We start from the raw sequence: 18,705 nt of genomic DNA, 5'->3' as shown, positions 1-18,705 counted from the left end.
TCCGGAGCCTGTGCTCCGCAGCGGGAGAGGCCACAACAGTGAGAGGCCCGCGTACCATAAAAAAAAAAAAAAAAAAAAAAAAAAAATGTAGAGGGAGGAATCAACAGTAATTCCAACTGTTAGGTGGTCCTCCTTCTTTTCAAAAAAAAAAAAAAAAGCATATTTATTAGAGAAAATGCAATCTTAAAACATTTAAGAATTATTGCAAGACTAATAGATACCATTTGTTCCCCTAGTATAATAAGGCTAAAGTCAACATTTGTCCCAATTTGTCTTCAAAAAGGTTTTTCTTTCTGCTTGTGCAAAATTACAATAATGTACTAATATTTGTGAGCTGTGTACAAATGATAATATATTGTGATTATTTGGCTACTTGTTCCTGTGGCTGCACATGAAACTAGACAAGAATGAGCACCCTCTTTCCTGTTATCTGCTTTTCTGAATTGAGGTGGCCCTTCTTGATGCGGAAAGTGCTTTGGTCACCTTCACCTGGAGACCATCCCACTTCACTCTTCCACACTTGGCGGCTGTGCCCCAGACGACCCAGCACAGGCGCAGTGAAGTTCACATGGGAGGATGGACAGCAAGGGCGTAGAGATGTGGGAGGAGCATCGCTGGCTGGGCTCAGAAGACTCGAGTTCATTCCCGGCTTTGACACCAAGCAACTGCAGGGTTGAGTCTGTGTAAATAGTTGCACTGAGATTCAGTTTCTTCATCTACTAATTTGGTATAATAATCCCTTTTTCCCGTCTGTCCAACAGGGTGGCTGTGAAAGTGTTTGGGAAGCTGGAAAGTGGTATACAGGTGTCAGATGGGATATAATATTCACCACTCTTTTCCTACTAGGAAAGAGGAAGAAGAAGTGATTCATGGGATCCAGAAACCAAGTGGGGGTGAAATTACAAAACACAAGAAAAATATATTTGTTTAGATAATTTGTGAACGATTAATCCACTGATTCCCATCTTAAAACTTGAGTGCCTTGTATTATCCCTTCACAAGGGCTTTGTTATTCGGTTCCTATTGGAGACACTCTCCCTTACCCAGAACATGGCACCCCATAGGGCTGCTTGCTCTTCTGGTGTCACCACGGATTTGGAGGGCAGGCATCAGGATGACCCCAGAGCAGAGGGAGGCTGGCTCGCCTCATTCCTCATGTGCCACATAAACCGGTGTTTGATCCCAACATTCCAAGTGCCAGTGAGCCTCTGAGCCTCCTCTAAGCGCTGCTACCTGTGCTTACCTCCTTCTCCCTAACTCCTTCTAGAAATGTCTGTGCCCAACAGAGTGGAAAACAAAAAGAACCTGCAAAGTCCTTTATGTTAGGGAATATTCATTATTCCAGTACATACTTGAGCTTCACCATGTCCAGGGTTCTGGGTGTATGAGTCAGAGGGGTAAGAAGGTCAGTCCCTGCCCCTGGGGGGCTTACAGATCAAGTTTACTCTGCTTCTGAATCCTCCTCAGAGCCAAGCCCAGCATTAAACTCGCCAGTTGTAGCCCAACAAAAGCCTTGATTAACTTGCTGCGTTTTTTCTTTAACATAGCTTATGAAATTGAAGCTAATTGTAAGAATTGCATTCCCAGTTTTTCAGTTTCTGGGAGCGATGCTTTGCCATCTTTCAACTTCTTGCCAAATGTTTTATGAGTGCCCATCTCAGCTGAGCTAGGCCATGGAGCTACAAAAGATTATTTTTTTAAATATGGTCTGTGCCCTTCAGATTAGAATCTTAGAGTAGACTTGTACTCAGTAATAAGAGATATAATACATTATTATATAATACATATAATACGTTTATTATATCAATGTATTATTTAATATATTTATATAATACATTATTATATAAATGTATTATGCATTTATAATACATAATACAGATATAATACTGTACATTTCTTTACAGTGTTTACACATTTTCATTAATCACATCTAAGAAAATTACCATAATCATTCTGCCATAAAGACTTTGCTGAATTGTTTCCAAGTAACAAGTCTTTTTGTTTCATCCAGGCTCTTTGAAGATGCTACAGATAAGTTGAACCTCATGGCTCTGGGAGGTTTTCTTTACCAGCTGAAGAAAGCATCGCAGTCCCAGCTTTTCCATTCCGTTACAGAAACGGTTGATTACTCACTGGCAATGCCAGGTAATTCTTTCCCGGCAGAAACTGTGCCATGAGGTTAGCAGGAAACAGCCCAGATCTCTGATACCAACAGCCTGCCCTAAAGACTTGAACCCACATTCCCTTCGTACACAGTCACCTTGGCTCGAGTGAAAATTTGTCATCTGGTGTTGAGGCACGATCGTGGCAGATGGGGGTTGGCGGTTTACGCGGGGTACCATTCTTTGTGAATGGAAATGTTGCTGCCACCACTGTTGCAGGTATTACCGCTGGAGCTGGACTATGTTCTGCTAAATCTTGTGCTTGTGATGTAGAAACGGTGTGGCTCCTCAGGATGCAGATAGCTTCACATGAGGGTAGGAACTCCTCTCCGTATCACAAAGCACATACCCGCCTTACTCCAGCCTGCTTGCAGAAACAGCTTCTAATTTCAGAAGGGCCTGGGAGAGAAAAATGGAAGGCTTGACAGAAGCCTCAGGCCACTCTTAGAAAAACTGCTCTCATGGCATATCCCTTTAACAGTGGGTCAGTATCGCTGTCTTCACGGATGAGGCCAGATGAAGGCCCTCTTGAAGGCCAGCACGTGGAAGACGTGGTGGAGTTGTACTGAATCACCCAGGCATCCCAAGTGGGTGGCAGGTTGCTCACAAACGCAGCTGTCCATCAGCAGCCAGGGTTGTTGTGCTATAATAGTGAGTACCTTGTCCCCATGGCAGAGTCACAGAGCCGTGTGCCAGGATCGCACTGGTGGCAGGTTGAAGTGCACAACCTCTGAGTTCCTTCCATCCCCAGGAATTTTGATTCTTACTGCAGATTCTAATTTGAGAACCCTAGTCCTTTCCCGTGAGTTTTTAATAGACTTTAAAACCTTAGCTATATAAAGCCAACCTCCCAGATCCAGCCAGAGCATCTCTGAGCCCAGGGACCACTTTCACAGTCTTCTGCATGGAGAAATCAGCAGACTCCGAGCTTACAAAAAAACAATGAGCAGTGAGGGTCAGGAAGAGGCAGCAGACCTAGGGGGAAGAAGCATTGGCTTTGGAATCGATCAGATCCAATTAAAATGCTGCCTTCACTACTTACCAGCTGCGTCATTTTAGGCAAGTTGGTTCACCTTTCTGATCTTCAGTTTTCTAATCTGTACATGGCAGTAGTTACATTTACTTCTTAAGGGTTGCTTTTAAAATTAAAGTGATTACAGACATAGAGAACAGACTTGCGGTTGCCAAGGTGAGGGGTGGGAGAGGGATGGCGTGGGAGTTTGGGATTAGCAGATGCAAACTATTATATACAGGATGGATAAAGAGCAAAGTCCTACTGTGTAGCACAGGGAACTATATTCAATATCCTATGATAATCCATAATGGAAAAGAATATAAAAAAGAATGTATATATGTGTATAACTCAATCACTTTGCTGTACAGCAGAAATTAACACATTGTATATCAACTATACTTGAATAAAAATAAAAGGGATTAAAGACACGAAGAGCCAACACAATGTCTGATGCAGAGTAAACAATCAGTAAATGTCAGTGATTTTTTGGTATGTCATCTTGAAGTTTATTTGATACAGCAAGACGACTTAGAAAGGCACATTCTGGTTGGAAGAGGCTGATCGTGATCCGTATTTTGTAGGTGTTTGGGAGAAGCAGGAACACATGGGCAGAAAGAGAGCGGAGGAGACTGAGTGGCAGTGGCAGAGACGTAGCAAGAGATCCGGGTAGGCAAGTGTTGTACGGAAGCAAGAGAGACGTTAGATCGCGTGTTATTGGGTGCAAAGGGGCCCGACCTACTTGGCAAGGGCTTCAGAGGTACCATTAAGCATTGACCAAGTGGATGGTGGCTGTAAAGGATGGGGACGATAACAACAGTAACAATATAACTAAGTGTGTAGGGCAAGTAGTCTGTGCCAGGCCCTGTGCTAAGTACTTTACGAGCATTATCACATTTCATCCTTGAAGTAACTTTAAGAAGTAGGTACTATTATCCCCACTTTTACAATGAGAAAATGTGGATTAGAGAGGTAAACTTCTGGTCCATCGTAACCCAACCACTACATGATGGAGCCAGGATTTGGGCCTAGGTAGCCGATTCCCTGGCCCTTCTACTTAACCACAACATCATTTCTCCTTATCAACAAGCATTGTTTGCCTGCCAAGTGTAAATGTCAGGGATGCTACAGTGAACAGGAGAGGTGGGCCCTGGCTTTGTTAAGTGAATCACCTGTTCTTTCTTGAATCCAGGCTCCTGTCCTGTCTTGGCAAATTCATACCGAATAATCCCACTGATCTGAGTGTGGCTCTTTGATTTTCATCCTCTCTCCATGGTTGAACAGGTCAAACTATTTCTGAGTTTTGGATTGATGGCTTTCATGGTCTTACCTTCCTGTAGGAGAAGTGAAATCCACCCAAGACCGAAAAAGTGCCCTCCACCTGTTCCGCCTCGGGGACGCCATGCTGAGGATCGTGCAGAGCAAATCGAGGCCCCTGTTCCACGTGATGCGCTGCTGGAGTCTTGTGGCGCCACACCTGGTGGAGGTGAGCACCTGGAAAGTGGGAAGTCCAGGGGCCTCCTGCAGCAGAGCCAGCACAGGGCTCTCCAGTCAGCATGGGACAAAGGGCACTGTGGCCACAGCAGTAAGGTTCCCATCACCTGGTCGTAAGCATCATTGTTCTCTGATTATACCTTATGGCACCTAAAGAATTGCCGCAAAGGGCAGCACTTTCCTGGTGTCACTCTGACCCTCTTTCTTTAAAACTATGTGACTCACCTAGACACGTCACACTGCCGTTTTCTTATACTTCATGGTCTGCTATCAACCTAAGTCTGGAGTTTCATTTTTATACATGCATATAGCAATGTCTTTTGTTCCTGCCAGGCTCTCTTTTCTAATAGCTAAACATATTCTGGGCAGTGCATTCTAAGTAGGGGAACCATAAATCCTGGTTTTCCCAACAAAATTAACTAGGACCCCTTTGACTCTCCAAAAGAAAGCAGTCCATATGATAAATTATATGGTAACTCCATCTAAGCATGTCGATACATGATGACTGGCTACTTCTAAGTTGATGGGGAAATTGTTGCCCTGTTTCACAGTGATAACTATTCCAAATAGTCCTTTAGCACTTACTTGGTAGAGCTTTGTCATAAAATAAAGTATTTTTGGGAAATAAATTTACTAACCTGAGAACATTCTAGTAAGGAAAGGGGGTAAAAAATAGTTATGGAGAAACAGTATATCAGTTATGTATTATATTATAATAAACCACCCCCAAATCCTAGTGACTTAAAACAATAACTGTTTATTTAGCTCATGATTCTCTGAGCTGAGCTGTGCAGCTTTCTAGTCTGGGCCAGGCTTGGTTAATCTCAGCTGGCCTTATGTGTTCACTTGTGGTCAGCCTCTGCAAAGACTGGGGCCAGGTGGTTCATGACTGGTAAGCCTGGGCAGATGATGGTCCTCTCTGTGTGGTCTCTCCTCCTCCAGCAGACTAGCCCTGGCTCAGTCACATGGCATTCTTAGGATTCCAAAGGAAAGCAAGAGGGCAAACCCCAAATCAGAATTGCTTTTCAATTCTCTACTTACATAATATTTGCTATTGTTCCATTATTCAAAGCAAGTCACACATCCAAGCCCAGGGTCGGTGTGGAAGAGGACCGCTAAAGGACACGGATACAAAGATGTGAGCCAATTAAAGGTGTATTGATGCAATCATCCCACATCCCTGAGGGACAGATGTCGCATCTGATCTTCATATGTTTGGGGCATGGCTAACAATGAGACCATGGGTGGTTTCCAGACTAGGTTCCGGTGTCTTTAGTCAGCTTGTTCTGTACCACCCAAGAAAACAGTCACGTTACAGGAAAAAAGAAGAAGAAATTATTAGAAACTCTTATTTTTCCAGAAACTTCAAAGTGAAATTGGAGATGTGTCTGATCAGTTGGTTAAATTATTTAAAATGTAATTTAGTTTGCTGTTCATTGTTACTTATCCCTTGAAATCTTTTACTTTAGCAGAATTGCTGCTTCCACCTCACTACGATAAGGTGTGTTAGGAAGACCTTCAGAAACCAGATTCTTAGTTGCTTGAAGTCCTGAGGGTGTTTGACTCTCGGAATTTTGCAGGCTGCCTGCCATAAGGAAAGACATGTGTCTCAGAAGGCAGTTTCTTTCATCCATGATATACTGACGGAGGTTCTCACTGACTGGAATGAGCCACCTCATTTTCACTTTAATGAAGCACTCTTCCGACCTTTTGAGCGTATCATGCAGCTGGAGTTGTGTGACGAGGATGTCCAAGACCAGGTCAGTGTGTTGCGGTAGCAGTGCTGCCATCATTGCCATAGCCTGCTGGCTTTTGTTGAGTGCACTGGCAGGACTGTTCTGTGAGTGCTGCATATTTCATCTTTCCAATAAGCCTATATGGAATCTGTGACAAGAAGAGGTTAAGGAATTTAGCTAAGGATTCGTGATTAGTGATTGGTGGAAGTGGGATTTGAAGCAGGCAATCTAGCTGTAATAGTCTATACTCTCATACCTAGCCTATACCCTTAACCACTATCATATTCTCTACGGAGAGACAGGTGGTAAAGAAACTAGTTAGAGACTTCATATTTATCTAGCATGATGGTGGGCTAGGAACACAGACAGATTCTCTGTCTCTGAAATCTACTAAAAATGTTAAACAAGGGTTAAAAGTTTTATTTTAAATATCATGTACACACTGGCAAGAAAGTAAGGAATACTAAGATGCCCCAAACTGAGTAACAGTGGGAAGCCCAAAGAAGTAAGCAGAGCTCTGAGACTGGATTGGCCATGAGGGAATTGGCCGTTGGGTGAAGCTGAATGTCTGCATTCAATCTAAAATAATTGGCTCATTAGGAAATAGAATGTCATGAATACAGAAATAAAATAATAAAAATAGACACACACATTGTCCCTAACTCCCCACCAGGAATCCAGATATTGGAGTTATCAGAGACTGACTTTAAAATAACTATGCTTATTAAGTTCTGAACAATGTTCAGAAAGATTTAGGACAGGAAGAATTTTGTCTGTGGTGGCATGAAGAAGTTAGTGAATCCTCTCCACAGAAATCAAGTATACGAAGAGAAAAATATTGTCAAAAGCAGCCATTTCAGGACTCTTGCAATTGACCAAGGGCAGACAACAAATTGAGTAGCATTTATGGTGAAAAATAGTTCTTGCCAGAACTTTGGTTAAGAACAGTGGGAGTCTGTGACCTTCTTGCTGAAGATGGAAGTCATCACTTACAAGCTGTTGGCAAGAATAGTAATTTGACCAGTGTGGGGCTGACTGGGAAAATCAGCTTTTCTGCACTAAGTGACAGACTTGGTTTGAAGAAGAGGAAAAAAGACCATTGGTCTGTCAACTAAAAGTGGTGAATTCATTAGGAAATGAGCAATAGAATAATACTACAACTTTGCTAGCCTAAGGCTGCAGTGGTGAACCAGTAAGAAATGTAACGTGGGACTCTGGAAGCCAGAGATTTCATAGAAGGACTAGGTAAGTCCGTCATGCATCCATCTCTAGCTGACTGAAATGTGGGCATATATAGGATAGACCGTACAGATCCCATCAGAAAGTAAAAGACCAGAGAGACTTAGGAACTGGCTGAACTTTGTATATTCTCCCCAGCCTGCACACACAGATTGGTTGGCAGAGGGTGGAAGCCTTAAAGGCTCAAGGTATTTAAGCAGAATCTCTGCCTACTTCATCAAGTGACAACTAACCTATGCAGACACGGGGACAGCACTAGGAAGTCAGGCTGAAAAATAAAAATAAAGAAATTGAGTAGAGACATTATTGGTGCCTCATGCCATGGGAAGAGTAGAGACAGATTCTACAGTGTAAGTCCAAGCAACTTAGTTAAATAAATAATAAATAAATAACTCAAAAATAAATCCAGCATTGCTACAATATATTATCTAAAATGTCCAATGTTCAGCAAAAAAAAAAAAAAGTGAGATATGCAAAGAAATAAGAAACAGTGATGTATACTTGGGGGAAAAACAATAAATAGAAACTGACTTAGAGTGAGACCAGATGTTGGATTAAGCTAAAACCAGGATTATATCTATCCAAAATGCAGATTTGGAGGTGGGAAGACAAGCAGACACAGGATCTAGAAGAGCTGGTGACCTCTACAATGATGCCGTCATGGTAGAAATTACAAAGTATTTAGCCAAAGAAATCTGGTGCACATGGTGGGAAGAGGGTTCTGTTCACTGGGTCCTGGCCCTGGCTTGGGATGTTGGATTAGGGGACAGAGACTTCAAGCAGCTATCATAAATAGGTTCAAAGAATTAAAGGAAAATATGATGACAGTGACTCAAAAATAGGGAATCTAAGTAGAGAAATGGAAACTGAAAGAATGCAAATTCTAGAGTTGAAAAGGACAATAACAATAACAAAAGGACAATAACAAATGAAAAATCTTACCAGCAAGATTTGAGATGGCAGAAGAAAGAATCAGTGTAAGATTGGTTTAACAGCTCAAAATTCAATTAATGTCATGTATCTTATTAGTAGAATAAAGGATTGAAACCCTATGGTTATCTTAAGAGAACAGAGAAAACATTTTACAAAATCCATCACTCATTTTAAATAAAAAACTTTCAAGAAATGAGGAATAGAAGGGAGTTCCCTAATTGGATAAAGGGAGTATTTGAGAATCTTACATCACACACTACACAGTGGTCAAGGACTGAATGCTTTTTCCCAATAATTAGGAGCAAGGCAAAGATTTCCATCTTTACCAGTTCTATTGAACATTATGACTTTTACTCACTGTACCAAAAAATTAAAGGCATCCAATTTTGAAAAGTAAAACTGTCTTAGTTCATAGACAACATGGTCTTATATGTAGAAAATCCTAAGGAATTTATTTTAAAAGTTACTAGAATTAATAGTGAGTTTTGGGACTTCCCTGGCAGTCCAGTGGTTAAGACCCTGTGCTTCCAATGCAGAGGGTGCAGGTTCAATCCCTGGCCGGGGAGCTAGGATCCCACATACCATGCAGCGCAGCCAAAAAAATAAATTAAAAAAAGTGTGAGTTTAGCAAGGTTGCCGGATACAAAAACAATGTATTAAAATCAATTGAATTCCTATATTCAAGATGTAAGCTATCAAAAATTGAAATTAAGAGAACAATTCCATTCACAAGAGCATTGAAAACAAAATATTTAGGAATAAATTTAGCAAAAGACGTGAAATACCTGTACACTGAAAGCTACAAAACATTGCTGAGAAAAAAATAAAGAATATTCCAATAAATTATGAGATATGCTATGTTCATGGCTTGAAAGACAGTATTTTTTAAATGGCAGATTTCCACAAGTTGATATATAGATCCAGTGCAATTCCTATCAAAATATCAGCAGACCTTTTTGAAGAAATTGGGAAGATGATTCTCAAATTTCTATGCAAGTTTAAAGCATCTAGAATAGAGAAAACACATTTGAAAAAGAACAACGAATTTGGAGAATTTACACTACCCGATTTTAAAACTTCAGTCATCAGTCCAGTGTGGTATTGGTAGACCTATAGATCAGTGGAACTGAATAGAAAGTATAGAAATAAATTCTCACATGTATGGTCAATTTTTGACAAAGATGTCATTGCAATTCAGTAGAGAGACAGGATATTACTTTTAGCAAATGGTGCTTGAACATATACAATAAAAATGAACTTACACCCTTCCTCTTACCATGCACAAAAAATAACTCAAAATGTGTCATAGGCTTAAATAAGAGCAAAAACTATAAATGTTTCTACAAGAAAGCATAGGAGACCATCTTTGAGGCCTTGGGTTATGCAAAGATTCTTTAGAAATGACACCAACAGGATCCATAAAAAGAAAAAAATTGATGATTTGGACTTCATCAAAATTTAAAACTTTTGCTCTTCAAAAGACACCATATAAAAATAAAAAGAGAAGCCCAAAGCTGTGAAAAAAAATGTGCATATCATGTATCTCAGGAAGGGCTTACATTTAGAATGCACAAAGAACTCTTAATAACTCAATAAAAAAAAAAAGACAATAATGAGAAGACAAAAACCTAACTTCAAAAACACCAAAATATTTACAAATGGCTTGTGAAAAGTTTTAGCAACATTAGTCATCAGTAAAATGCATATTAATGTGGTACGGCTTCTTATTTAGAAGACTTTTCAGCGAGTTTTTCTAGGTTCTGATTTTTATCCTTCACTAAAATTAACCCAGAAATAGGGAGCAGAGAAGCACATCATTCTTCCCAGAAATTCGCCTGCTTCTTAGAAGGAAAAGGCGTTAAATGCCACCTCCTTTGCCTCTGCAGGTCATCACATCCATCGGTGAGCTGGTTGAAGTGTGTTCCACCCAGATCCAGTCGGGCTGGAGGCCCTTGTTCAGTGCCCTGGAAACAGTGCACAGTGGGGACAAGTCTGAGGTGAAGGAGTACCTGGTCGGTGACTACTCCATGGGTAAGACTGTGTGTTGATTTCGTATCCTGAAACTTGTTTATTAGTTCTAAACCATAATTATTATAGCTCTAAGGTTTTTGAGTGGAATCTTTTTGGTGGAATCTTTAAGACTTTCTGTATACATGATCACGTCATCGTCAAAAAGAGGCAGTGTCACTTCTTCCTTTCCAATTTGGATGTATTTTATTTCTACTCTTGCCTAATTGCTCCAGCTAGGACTTCTGGTACTATGTTGAATAGGAGTAGTGATAGTGGGAAGAACATGTGGATGATTCTGGCTATGGAGCATTAGTTCTTTATGCCAAGCTTCATGCTATCAAAAGAAGTCGGATAGCGCTTCCCTGGTGGCTCAGTGGTTAAGAATCCACCTGCCAAGGCAGGGGACACGGGTTCGAGCCCTGGTCCGGGAAGATCCCACATGCCGTGGAGCAACTAAGCCCGTGCGCCACAACTACTGAAGCCCACGTGCCTAGAGCCTGTGCTCCACAACAAGAGAAGCCACCGCAATGAGAAGCCCACACACCTCAGCGAAGAGTAGCCCCTGCTCGCCATGGCTGGAGAAAACCCCTGCACAGCAACAGAGACCCAATACAGCCAAAAATAAATAAATTTTTTTAAAAAAGAAGTTGGATAATAGGGAAGACTGGCATTCAGCTGTTTTAGCAGCAGGAAATGAGCTGGAGTATCAGGAACACAAGTTCTGAGTTCTGCCAGCAGACCAAGAGCCCTGAGCGTTATCAGGCCCAGCTCTCAGTTACAGATTGGACAAAAGGCTGAGAGACTTCTGTTGTTTCACTTATACGTATCTGTGTTCAGTTCTTTCGTAAAGCCAGAAGAAAAATGTTATCTGCTTGCTAGGAAGAAGCAAAAAGTATCCAAATAACAGGGAGTTCGAATTAGGGAGATCAGGTCTGGCTGGAAATAGATGGGCAGCCATACAGCAGGCCCAGTGACCGGAGGTGTTGTGTCAGGGGTCCCCAAGACTACCCCTGCACTTAGAGACCCATCAGAAGGACTCCTCGGACTCAGCATGTAGTTATGCCAAGATTTATTACATAGCTCAGATTTATTACATGGCTAACCGCCAAGATTTATTATGGCAACATAGTAAGGACAAGCCAGATCATAAGGGGAAAACACAGAATCCCTGCACAGGCTTCCCTGAGCTCTCACCGTCCCATGAGGGGGTCCCACAGAGCACACTCTTCCTCCAGCAGGGAAAGTGCAGCAACATGTATGACCGTAGGGCAGTGTGTAGGTCTTTCTGCCCAGGGAAGCCCACTAGAGACCCAGTTAAGGGCTGGTCACTTAGGTACCCTCTGCCTAGCATATTCCAAAATCCATACTCCCTGAAAAAAAGCAGGGGTTCAGATTAAACCACGTTGTTTGCACCAACCATCTAGTCACAGTGAACCATCCAGTTAACTGTTGCTTGGGAATATTCTGAGAGCCGGCTTCCCAGACTCCAGCCAAGGGCCCACTGCGCAAGCAGGCCTTTCTAAGGATAGCAGCCTTAAGCCTTCTATGGTAACTCCTATCGGCTCAGGTATGAATAAATTAGTATATGCCATCGGGGGTTTCTCTAAACCTTCCCTTCCCTATAATTATGTGTAGAGGAGAATTCCAAAAGACCACATATTTAATTGCCCCGTGTAGACCTACACATAGCCTCAGCCGGCTTTGCCCTCGCCCCTCTACCGAGCTCTCTTCATAGCCTTCCTACAGCTCCCTCTGCAGGCAAAGCTGAGAAGGACAGCATGGGAGCCAAGCCAGTTATCCAGTCAAAAGGCCCAGGCTTTTCTCCAACAGACCTTTTTTAAGGCTCTGTGGAAGGTGCTGGGAGTATGGGCAACCTGAAGGGTGGAGACTTAACTTTCTTAAAACTCTATAATCTTCCTCCCTCAGGAAAAGGCCAGGCTCCGGTGTTTGATGTATTCGAAGCTTTTCTCAATACCGACAACATCCAGGTCTTTGCTAATGCGGCCACTAGTTACATCATGTGCCTTATGAAGTTTGTCAAAGGACTGGGTAAGTGGAGCCCTCCTTTCCTGCCTCCTGACAGCTGGGGACCGTCTCCTGGATGGCTCCGTGTGAACTGGCTGCAGCAAGCAAGCAAGCATCCCGGTATAGAAGCAGATGGCACTATGCTGTGCGCTCAGAAGCACAAAGCTTACTGTAAGCGCAGCTTGGATTCTGTCCAGGGTTGATACTTTTCATTGTGTTCATGGGATAATTTTATAATGAAACATGTCTTCATATATGATTTTACTCCAACTTCTTTTTGAATCTTAAAATATTCAATATTATTTTCAATAATTACCCTCATACAGGAAACTACTGTCCTCAGTGTCACATAATTAGAAGTCTTTTAATTAGTCTATTAGCCTAATTAGAGTTTGAGTTCCCAGCTCTTAAGCAAAAATTAAAAATGCCTTCCCCCAGACCTTACTGATTACAAAATGTATTTTGAAGGTGTAGAAGTCACGCTTCTTTGAGACTTTGTATGTTTTAGGAACTACATAGCTGATTTTATGCTTAATTTAGAAATACTTTAACACAGTAGCGTCTTGCTATACAGCATAACCTGCTGGATCAGATGTTTGTATAACACGTGTTTATCTGGGGTGAAATGGAAGGGAGTGGCAGTTAGTTAAACCCAAAGTTTATAAGGAACTTAAGTCTTCAAGTTTTGAGATTTTCACCCTGATGTGCTCTGAGACCTGTAGCCTTGAGAACCTTTTAAAAAAAGAAAATATAAGATTCATAATGTTCTTTTGTATTCTTGCAAAATAACTGACAATTTCTTTGTAAAAGAAAATAGGACACAGAGAAGCTAGGTGACTTCATTCATGTTCCCCTTATTTTGGAGCAGGAGTAAAGTGCAAGTTTTCAATACAGAAGCTGGAGGCCACAGGTCTGATCCACAGACCATCCTTGTTATATTCTATTCTTCCATACACCCATTCTATGCTTCTGTATACCCTGGGAAATAGAGGGCTGAGCTGAGGGGCAACCATGAAAGCCCCTCACTTATCCACTTTACATGCTGGGCTTCAGAGGAAGGTTTCTTTTGAAAGACAGAGTAAGATTTTATTCTTTTGAAACTCTGCTCTACACGAAATAGAAGCCAAACAGTTTAGTATCTTAATCATAAGAATACCTTAAAGTAATGAATCTCTGTCTTAGATAGTAAAAAAATCCAGTCCTTGTTTAGAAAAAACTTTCCTCCTGTATTTCTCCTTTACTCTCTCAACTACTGCCTCACTCCCAAGAGTTCTGACACCAGATGTGTGGGCTTTGTTCCCACGCCAAGCAGTTCTCTGTGATGCCAGCTGGGTGTCCTATTGTCAAATCAGTTCTGACCCCAACCAGAGTTAGACCAGCAGACCCCACAGGTGAAGGGCTCGGTCCTCTGAGACTGCCCCCCGCCATTTCAAATGACAATTACAAGTAGAACTTCTGGTTAACTTGGCTACAAATCAGAGGTTCCCATGACCCCCCCATCCTTTGGATTCAGTGATTCGTTAGAACAGCTCACAGAACTCAGGGAAATGCCTACATTTATCAGCTTATTATGTAATAATAGATATGATAAAGGATACAGATAAACAGCCAGATCAAGAGGTTATATAAGTTGAGGTCCAGGAGGGTCCCAAGCTCAGGAGCTTCTGCCCTCATGGAGTTGGGGAACACCCTCCTCCCAGCATGTAGATGTGTTCATCAACCCAGAAGCTCTCTGAACGCCATACTCTCGGGATTTCTTGTGGAGGCTTCATCCTGTGGCCACGATCAATCATTAACTCAATTTCCAGCCCCCCTCTTCTTCCTGTGGTCTTTCTGGTGACCAGCCCCCGTCCGGGAGCTTGCCAAGCTTTGCCTCACTAGAACAAAAGACTATCACCCAGGAAATTGCAAGGGATTTAGGAGCTCTGTATCAGGAGCTAGAGTTGAAGATCAAATATTAGAACAAAAGATGCCTAGTAGTCTTACCATTTAGGAAATTAGGGTTTTAGGAGCTCTGTGCCAGGAGCCAGAGGCAGAGACCAACATATGTATTTTCCATTATTCCACAACCCTATATTTTATTTAAGAACCATTATTATTGGTATTCTGTTGTTTGGTGAACAGTCGAGGGCCTGCTACGGAGGCGTGGTGACCTGTGCATACTATGGGGATACACAGATGAATATAACATGCTTCCTGCCTGTGAGAGACTCATAGCCTCTTCTGGGAAACAGACACACAAATCAATAGTCACAGTTCAGGAAGATGAATATTTTCATAGAGGCTAGGAAAAAAAAAAAAAAGCCGTTTAAGCTGAAATGAACAAGCAGCTGAGACTGGGTGCTTGGTAGTAGGGCCGTGCAGACTTCAAAGGGAAAGCGACATTTGAACTTTGCGGTGTGAGCTGCTGTAGGTTTACTTTTCTAAAAGTAGGGTACGTTGGAGGTACCACAAAGGGGAGGGATCCTGGGTGATGAGATGGAAAGAGAGGAAGGGGCCAGGCTCTAAAGGGCCCTGCATGCCACACCGGAAAATCGAGAATGTGCAGGGAAGGTTTTGAAGCCACCGAGTGGTGTATCACGTGTGACATTAGAAACTAAAGTGGCAGGCACGTGTCCCTGTGGGTAAGGACAGGAGGCTACAGGCAGAGACCAGTGTGCAGGAGTTTGGGAGAGAGCAGAGAGGATGGAGGTCAGGATATTGTAGAGATGGGGTCCGCTCCGACGTGGGGCGTGAGGGAGGGTGGAGCTGAGGTTGAGTCCCCAAGTTCCTTGCCGGGACTGGCGTTTCCCAGGCTTAGGATATCCAGAAGGCGTGGAGGAGAGGAACAATAATGATTCTGTCTTTGGACACTGGGGACATATTGAGTTTCTATGAAATATGCAAGTGGAGATGTTAGAAATTTTCACAGTAGAAATGTGAGAAATTTGAGATCTTATCTCAGCGAGGGAGCTGGGGCCTGACAGTGGAGATGCAGAATTATCAGTGCGTACCTGAGGATATTTAAAACAGAAAGATTCCATTTTTTTCTGTGAATTATAAGGTGCAGTTACTTGTCTGTGGCTTGGGGTCAGTGGGCACATCCGAGTCCCCAGTACAGCCACGCTGGCTGTGTCCTGCCCGCCTCCAGGGGCCGCGCCGTGCACAGACTTTGATGTGTGACACAGCAGCCTCCGTAAAAAACTTGGAACACTGTGATTAACAGGATAGGAAATGGATTTATTTTTTATTCCCACTTGGTTATGTCGACGTGAATTTGAACTGCGCTGTGTTTTTATACTGTAAGGTGTGTTAATCTAAACTAGGGGTTGGCAGACTATGGCCCACAGGCCAATCCCACCCACTCAGAGTTTTTAGAAATCAAGTTTTATTGGAACACAGCCCTGGTCATTTGTCTGTGGTTGTTTTTGTGCTATAGTGACAGAGTTGAGAAGTTGCAACAAAGAGAGTGTGACCTGCAAAGCCTAAAATTTTTTTTTTTTTTCCCGGTACGCGGGCCTCTCACTGCTGTGGCCTCTCCCGTTGCGGAGCACAGGCTCCAGACGCGCAGGCTCAGCGGCCATGGCTCACGGGCCCAGCCGCTCCGTGGCATGTGGGATCTTCCCGGAGCGGGGCACGAACCTGTGTCCCCTGCATCAGCAGGCGGACTCTCAACCACTGCACCACCAGGGAAGCCCAAAGCCTAAAATATTTACTGTCTGGCCCTGTATAAAAAAAAAAGCTTACCAGTCCCTGATCTAAAATATACAAATGGTTATCTTTTCTTTCTTAAGGAGAAACATGCCTCTTTGTCTGCTAAATTTTAACTAATACCTAGTAATTATGTCTGTTTACCCACAGGGAAAGGTGCCAGTTGCTACAACTGTAGACAGAAACAATTACAGTACTGCGGAATAATTTTATTAAAAGTATAGAAGTAGATTCGTACATGAGAAGAAAAATGATAATTTCCAACTACTGTGTGCCTGTAGACTATCTAGATGCCCTCTACAGATGTTAAATTTCTAGATATATACACACAAAATAGAAGTCATTTCAGTTCAATTTAGTAGTCTCCATCCCCAAACCCCAGATGTTTCCGATCTTCCCAGAGTCTTCCTTTATCATCACTGTTTAGTGCTGAACACTGGCAACAAAGGAGGTCCTTTTCCAAACAGAGGCCTAGTGCTTCCTTTCTGCCCAGCACATGGCTGGTCTCCAGGATCATCCTGTCATCAAAGCTTCAGAGTCACACCATCAACAGCAGGGCACAGGGAAGTGAATTAGAAAAATCGCAGTGTGTCCAGGTACAAAAAACCACCATCCAGCCACTGAAAGTACTGTCGCAGGATATGGAAAAAGTGGTCATTGTTTAGTGAAAAGAGGAGTTACAGAACAGAATAATTTCAACAAGGTAAGATGTACGGAGTGATCCCCAATGTGTTTAACATGTACACATGTAGGGGGAAACTTGACTGAAAGTGGTGTACAATTTGGAGTAATTTTTCCTTTCTTTTCTATGTTAGTAGACATTGGGGGAACACATGCTGTGTGACCAAGTAGGTCTTCTGTTATAAAGGGATAAACGATATTTGTCTCTGTCTCCCCTGCTGTCCCCAGGGGAGGTGGACTGTAAAGAAATCGGAGACTGTGTCCCAGGATCCGGAGCCACGTCCCCAGACCTGTGCCTCCCTGCCCTGGATTACCTCAGGCGCTGTTCTCAGGTACGCAGGCCCCGAAACCCACCTCAGAAGATGCTTACAAAACATGCATGGAGGTATTTTGTGGACGCCTAATAGGAGTACTTTCTGCTGTCTCTGAGGAGATTGGGGCTTAGATTTGGAGTATAAAGTTTTGTCCCCCCGCTTCTACAAAGGAGAGAAAGAAAGTAATGAAAATGTACTAAAACACACAATTGGGTTTTGAGATCTCTGAAACTTCTCATTCATACTCCGATACATGGACTACCATAATCTCTATATCTGTGTCAGATATCGAAATCCTTCCGATGGTACGAAAACACGGACAGTGGGCTGCACACAGTGAAAAGAGACATTAAAAAAAGTATGCAGTCAAGATCTAGTAAAAAAAAAATGCAATGAAACATCATTTATCAGTGTGAACAGTGACCTTCCTTATGCTAAGTCCGGTGACTCTCTGTCGTTACCGTGTCACACGCCCATGGGACAAGATGATGCTCCCTTCTCAAAGCCCTTTCTCCCTAGGCTTCGGTGACACCCCCTCTCCTTAGCTCCTCTCCTGTTTTCTAAGGTTGTGTCCCTGGCGTCCTCTTGTCTGTCTGTTCCTCACTCTCCCTTGGTGATAGCATCGATAGCATTAAGCCCCAGGGCTTTAGAAAGGATGCACAGCCCTGCTGTCCTCCTCCAGCTGCTTCCACAAGGCCCACATGACTTGACCCCGCTCCCTTTCCCCCCTCAGCTCCTTGCCCCTCACTCACTGTGCTCGCCACACTCCCTTTCTGTCCCTCAGACACACCCTACTTGTTACTGCTCTGGGCTGTTGCTGTTCCCTCTGCCTGGAATTTTCTCTCCTCAGATCTCTGTATGACACGCCTTATCGTCCAGATCTCATCTGAAACATCATCTCCTCAGAGAGACCAGGGCTTAGGTATCTACCAACTCCCTGCCAGCATTCCCCACACACCTAGGTCGCTCTTTCTAGGACTGCCTGTCTAATTTTTCCTGTAACGTTTCTGTCAGAAATTTTATTTATTATTTGTGAAAGGAGTATGTCTGTAAGACGCACAAGCCAGGATTTCTGTCTGTCTCACTCCCAGCTGTTTCCCTAATTTCTGAAACAGTAGGGGCACAGCAGTCACAATTCTAATTCGTGAAGGTACAAGGCTCCCTGGGAGTCTGTCCCAGTAACAGATCCCGGCGTCCCAGTAACAGATCCCGGCGGTCTGGGCTGTAGCAGTGAGAGCGGAGTAAAGAGCCCGAGCAGCCTATTAGCTCTGGTTCTCATGCCTTCATCGCACCCACCCTGCGCTCGGATTCCTCCATCCCCCATGTGCCCTTCCCCCACCCCCATTTCCTCGAGGTTGAGTCAGGGGAAGGGAAATCATAGTCTGGTATCTCATTTGCCTACAGACGCT

General features: G+C 43.1%; 1 protein-coding gene across 1 annotated transcript in view; it reads left to right on the top strand.

Annotated features, from left to right (window-relative positions):
- Positions 1–18,705, top strand: part of ARFGEF3 (ARFGEF family member 3) — a 182,169-nt gene that overhangs the window by 130,852 nt on the left and 32,612 nt on the right. Inside the window, exons 20-25 of the mRNA XM_007467600.1 lie at positions 2,012–2,145; positions 4,515–4,660; positions 6,249–6,428; positions 10,463–10,607; positions 12,513–12,635; positions 17,211–17,314. Coding sequence (XP_007467662.1) covers positions 2,012–2,145; positions 4,515–4,660; positions 6,249–6,428; positions 10,463–10,607; positions 12,513–12,635; positions 17,211–17,314 — 832 coding nt within the window. The remainder of the gene's footprint in view (positions 1–2,011; positions 2,146–4,514; positions 4,661–6,248; positions 6,429–10,462; positions 10,608–12,512; positions 12,636–17,210; positions 17,315–18,705) is intronic.

The sequence above is a fragment of the Lipotes vexillifer genome, unplaced genomic scaffold (genome assembly GCF_000442215.2).
Source record: "Lipotes vexillifer unplaced genomic scaffold, Lipotes_vexillifer_v1.1 scaffold569, whole genome shotgun sequence".
NCBI lineage: Eukaryota > Metazoa > Chordata > Mammalia > Artiodactyla > Lipotidae > Lipotes > Lipotes vexillifer.
This window is presented reverse-complemented; position numbering and strand designations above follow the sequence as displayed.